We start from the raw sequence: 5,981 nt of genomic DNA, 5'->3' as shown, positions 1-5,981 counted from the left end.
GGAATCGTATATGAATAGGTATTAACAAGTTTATTCATCACTTGCCTATATTAAAAAAAAGCTAATATAATATTGCTTTCAACTTGCATTTCTTTTAGGCATCCAGTCCTCTGAGCTTTTGAGCTGACAATAGCAGCATAGTTATGCACATCACCATTGTATTACTTATACATGCCAAATATAAACCCGGGCTATATAGTCGATTATATTTGTCAGATAAAGCTGGACCGTATTTGATACGGAACTCGTTATAAACTAATCATACTGCTTTAACCAATAGTATGCTTAACTACTTTTGCCTTTGTTATAAACCAGTCTGTCACAGTCTCAGTGTACTGTCTGCTAAACCTCATGACCACCTCGGTCATTATTCGAGTGATTTTTGCATTAGCTTCTTTGTCAGAGTCATCTATGTATGCTTTAAGGATTAGGAAAAACACATCAATATCTAGGTATCTTTTATCCTTCAGCATGATCACAGCAATGTTCTTGGGCCTTGCGAAATGAACGTGCTCTGGTGCACAAGCCAGTTCTGTGATTTCTGCAGTGCTGTATTTTTGCATGCTATTTTGTACCATAGCTAGTGCTTTGGGGGTTAACATTCCATTCAGTAGATTGGCATCCTGGCCGGCAAGTACCGACGTCACTGTGCTGCAGGCTTGCACCGATCCATGAAGAAACTCATTCAGATCGAAATCTGGATCCAATTTAGCGCGCACTGTGTGAGTTTGATATTTGTTTCTCAACCAATCCAGAGGACTTCGATAGTGAAACGTCATCAGCTTCACAACTTTCAGCTCTCTGCGACAATGCAGCACGGGCGTTGATGAAATGCTGCGGATGTGTTGTACAGCCGAGGCACCCAGTAGCCGACCATTCCTGAGTATGTTCGGGAACAGCATTTTGCACCTAAAAAATAATCATTTGTTTATTATCATGACAATATTAGAAAAGACCAATTAATACGAAAAGAAAATATATTCCACACATGCGGTGCTGGGACTAACACCAAACATAATGGCATATTCATGGAACATTTTTGAAATGGCAGATCGGCCTGTGTATCTACTGAGTACTGTAACAGTCTATCGTAAATTTGTCTCATAGCATGAGAAATGTGTTAAATAGGGCATATAGAGTATATCGGGCCTTTAATGAAGGCACATTATCCAGGCTTTTGCCACCTAACTTTATGTGTATGTTATTGCAACATAACTCAACTATCCTTCACTCCACAACAACAGGTCCTACCAGAGTGCATTATTGGTATGGCAATGTCAAACTAACTATCTATTCTTATATTTATGGTTTTTTCTGGCTTTACCATACAGCCCATTCATGATGGCAACATATGATTACATTATTCAGTGCTCGAAATAAGAAAAAAAATTTGGTTGTCCTGCGGACAACCCCGGCATCAAATCGGGTTGTCCGCAACAATTTCTGGTTGTCCCAAAAAAAATCCCCAAATCTCCTATTTTCAATCACATAATAATATAATCAGAAAACACCCAAAAACAGTCTGTGGCGTAGCCAGGATTGTAACAAAGGGGCCATACCACAACAGCGGAACTGCGCAAATAGTGGCCATGACTATTATCTTCACTGGCTCCTCGCCCTCCCCTCTCCACCACCCTTACGGCCTCCCCTACCTCTCAGCCTGCTGCAAATCTTTGTACTTGCGGCGCCATGCGAAAAGGGCCGGACATTTTTGTTTCATTTTCTCTGCCCTCCCAAAATATTGTAATTGTTCAGTTGGCTGGGCGTCTAGTGATTTCAAGGGAGCGGGCCGCTCTACGGACGCCTCGTGAAAAACACGCGCGGCGTGCGCGCGGTATGGGCCGGTCCTCGCCCTCAGAACAATTTTTGGAAAACTTGCTGCGTTTTTGCTTTGGTTCCAAATCGAGTTCACCTTTTCATTAAATCAGACAAACCTGAACTATCGATATTATAACAGCTGTTTTTGAAATAGCAGCTGGCTCATATTTTTATATTCACTTCCACGTTTAATTCACGCATTAACGATATTCTTTGAAGCAGCTAGAAAACACTCGGATTTGAAGTATAAACTGAACATTACTTTGCTGCTAGCTAGCCTATACCAGTTGGTTGCATGGCGATTGATTGTCAGTCTCAGATGCCAATAATATGCAAAGCAAAAGGTCTTCATTACACCATTAGATTAATTGGGTACACGCGTATATTACAGATGCCGAGTCGGTTTAGATGCTTAGTGTAAGGTTTGAGATTTGGGCTTTTTTGGTTGCTCCCACCCGCGACAATGTCTCAGACCCTGCGTTAGCGTTGTCCGGCCAGCAATTCCTGGTATGTGCCTCGGGACAACGGACAATGCGTTATTTCGGGAAGCCACTATATGTCACCGGTAAAAATGCACACCTAACTACACACTCAAGGCGGTGAAAGCAAAACAACCATAAACAGAGCTTCTGTGACTAAAGGACGGCATTACAACAGTTAAGCCTTCCGGCACATTGTTCACTGTTGCTGCCGCACCTAATTTCGTCTCTAGGAACAAATGCGTTTTTTGCCCACTTTTTCCGCCAAAATTCGGCACTAGAGTTGCAATAATTCTGCCATTCATGCACTGCACAGTTTAGATTGCTCTCGTGGTACGTCTAGATAAAGCCATTAGGAAAGTAAAATTCGGTTCATTGTCGTGTTGTTGTGATACATTTGTCCGTCAGGTGGCGTAGCCACAGCCGAGCCGGTGGTCATTTTGTAGCGGAGCTGTTTTGAAATTGGGAGTTTTTTGCTGATTAAGCCCACCCGCTCTGCACCGCTATGTGGTATTTGTAGGCAGTAAAGCCACCCAAATATGTCAACCCCTGCGCGGACCGGTCTGATGTAACCCGATTTGTCCGGCCCCGTGTAAGCACGCGCGTCCATGGCACGGAGTGTAGCACGCGGCGCCTGCAGTGTAGCGGAGCNCTACCGTGTGACTGATACATACAGACAAGAACTGGCGCCATAAACATGCAGAACTTGACCATGTCAGCGGGACGTCTGCTAAGCTCGTCATAAGACTAAAACACTAACAGGCACACCACGGCGCTAGCTGTCACTTGCTCCGGTGGGTCTCACGGGCAGTGAGCGCCAGCTCCGCCCGGACGTGCCAGCGAATGGACATACGTATTCAGCAGAAGGAAGCGAGAAGAAGCGGCGTACCACGAGAGCACACAGCAACATACACGTCTTCTTTCTTGTACTAATAGAGGCATACAACAGATAAGCTCCGCAAATTGTTCACCAGGTGTTGAGCTCAGCTTGCGGCCAAGCTAATTTCGTCCTAAAATGTCCCGAGCCATGTTTTTTTTGACGACCTTTTGTTTCCGGCGCCCAACGATTCGGGGCACTGAGTGCAATAATTTGGCATTTATGCACGCAAGTTAGATGCCTGTGGACGTCTCGAAAGCAATAGAAGTAAATGGTCTGTCGTGTTGTTGTGTCATTCCGTCAGTGGCGTAGCACACTGCGACGACGTGTGGTCATTTTTGTGTTCTGAAATGTGTTCAGACAAACTTTGGCAGAAATTCCGCATCATAGAGCTGGCAAAAAGTTTCGAGCGAAGCATCGAGCATGAATGTGTAGTTATTTAACATGAATAAAGTGTATGTGGTAAAGCGGCAGTAACAGTGCTTGAGTATTTTTAATTAACTTTCTGTTCGCCCTCTACATTGTTCAAGCACCTTAAGCGGCTTGGTAAGCAGAGCTGTTTCTGGCCAAAGAAATCGAAATCATTCGATTTTATGTTAATGAAATCAGTTAGCACAGTCCCTCATCAGCATGGTTTTGACACATGCAATGTTCAAATGTACATTTAAACATTGTATTTTATGCAAACATGTACATATCCCGTGTACATATTATTTACATATCTACATTAAAATCCCACTCATTTTGGTGGGCCAGAAAATAGATAACTATGCCTCGGTTTCACTCTTTTGTGCAACTCCTAACACTAACAGTAATCAAAATATACTAACTTTGTTGGTGCCAATTTCACCTAACCGCCCGTTCTAAGAGCTGCGCCTACACCGCATGGAGCGAACATCTAATTTCGCTTTCCATTGCTTTCTGTGTTTTGGGGCTCATTTCCAGAGAGTGATATCCAGCTCCTGGAGTCTAAACCACATTTGAAAATTCGGTACCGATATAAGGAACAGGCTCTAAATTATCATCAAAATCAAGTTGATCCGTATCTTCGCTGCTCATGTAAGGAGGCATACAACAGTAAGCACTCCGCAAATCTGTTTACCTGTTGCACTATTTCCGTTTCTAGAAAAGCTCTTTTATTGGCATTTTTTTGCCAAAATTTCGGCACAGAGTCCTAATAATTGCATTTATGCCACACAAAGTTAGATGCCTCGATAGACGTCTAGATAAACATTCGAAATATAATTGGTTTTGTCGTGTTGTTGTGTCCATTTCCGTCAGGTGGGCGTAGGCACAGCGACCGTTTGGTCATTTTTGTGTTTGAAATGTGTTTACTACAGGTCAGGCAAGCTTTGCAGAAATTCGCATCATAGAGCTGGCAAAATTTGAGCGGAGCAGAGAGCAGAATCTGTAGTTATTTAACATAAATAAAGTGTATGTTGTGTTAAGCGGGCAGTAACCGTGTGAGTATTTTAATTAATTTCCTGTTCGATGCTTATTCAGGCCTGCTGCCTATGACTCTGCTATGGAGTATGGCCCCCACTGTTGTTCAGGTGTTGAACAACAGTCAGAGGGCGTCCGATAGGCTGCAGGCGCTGAATAAGCACAAAACAGAAATTAATTAAAAATACTCACACTGTTTAATGCAGCTTACAAAAAAGCATACACTTCTATTCATGTTTTTAAATAACTACCAGCGTTCATGCTCTATGCTCCGCTCGAAACTTTTGCCAGCCTCTAATGCTTGCGAATTTCTGCAAAGTTGTCTGAACCCCCTTTCATACACAAAAAATCAGCCAGCCCTGTCGCTGCGGCTACGCCACCTGACGGAATGTCACGAGTACACAACAAGACCAATTTTACTTCTAATGCTTTTGCTAAATTATTGCAAGCTAGTGCCGAATTTCAGCCAAAAAAATGCCAAAAAAAGCCTTTTCTAGAGACGAAATAGTGCAACTGTTGTTACTAGGGCTTACTGTTGTACACCTCCTTCACCACCTAAAGCCACCCTTGTATTTTGATTTTTATCCCCGATAGATGGCGCGATGAGCTATCCATAAACTCGTATGTTGCACTGTTTCTAAACCTTATATTAAAGATTAGGCCACTGCAATATTATAGACCTTGGATTATATGACTGTGTTCTGGTTGTTCTAACAAAGCACTCACATAAATCCTTATATACATTCGGGATAAGAGTAACACGTCTATTCAACCTTTAATAACCTAACGTAGGTTATGGCCGACAGCAAGACAGCACCCCGATCTTCAGAAGAGAAATAAAAATATATAGGACAAATTTTGTATGATCGGACCTGCTAACGTCAGAACAGAAGTGTTACCTTTCACAAGGCTATCAATTTTTCTTCAGCGTAGGCGTTGGTTGTCGGTTTTTCATATTTTTAACGTAATGGATCAGTATCAACTTCTACCCATTATTTTTTTTGCATGTGGCGCCACATAATATATAGCGGTGATAAGAGGCAACATTTTGCGGACTGCATCCAATATTGCAAGGCGAGAATGTCCGATAAAATAGAATCCGTTAGAAGTGGAAGAAGAGTGGGGTTTTCGAACACCTTCAGTAGTTCATGAAAGACTGTGTTAATTTTTGACAGAACGTAATTTGTTGTTGTTTGATTACTAATAAATCAGTAAAAGTATTTAACGCAAGCTATATATGAACTATTCTGGACGATAAATATATCGTGGAGGAGGAGAGGGGGAGAAAGAAAGCGAGACAGAAAGAAGAGGAAGAGAAACAAACGAACAGGCAGGCAGGCAGACAGACAGACAGAGAGACAGAC

At 42.5% G+C, this 5,981-nt stretch overlaps 1 protein-coding gene across 1 annotated transcript; it reads right to left on the bottom strand.

The window, feature by feature from the left end:
- On the bottom strand, positions 1–5,630 carry LOC106821433. Its single transcript, XM_014826230.1, has 2 exons — positions 5,517–5,630; positions 1–909 (listed from the first exon to the last, which is right to left on the bottom strand). The coding sequence occupies exon 2, from the start codon at positions 900–902 to the stop codon at positions 270–272; it is 633 nt and encodes a 210-aa protein (XP_014681716.1). The 5' UTR covers positions 903–909; positions 5,517–5,630; the 3' UTR covers positions 1–269.
- Positions 5,631–5,981: the final 351 nt, after the last annotated feature.

The sequence above is a fragment of the Priapulus caudatus genome, unplaced genomic scaffold (genome assembly GCF_000485595.1).
Source record: "Priapulus caudatus unplaced genomic scaffold, Priapulus_caudatus-5.0.1 Scaffold73, whole genome shotgun sequence".
In the NCBI taxonomy this organism is placed as follows: Eukaryota; Metazoa; Priapulida; class Priapulimorpha; order Priapulimorphida; family Priapulidae; genus Priapulus; species Priapulus caudatus.
The sequence above is the reverse complement of the archived record's forward strand: the minus strand, read 5'-3'. Positions and strand labels throughout refer to the sequence as shown.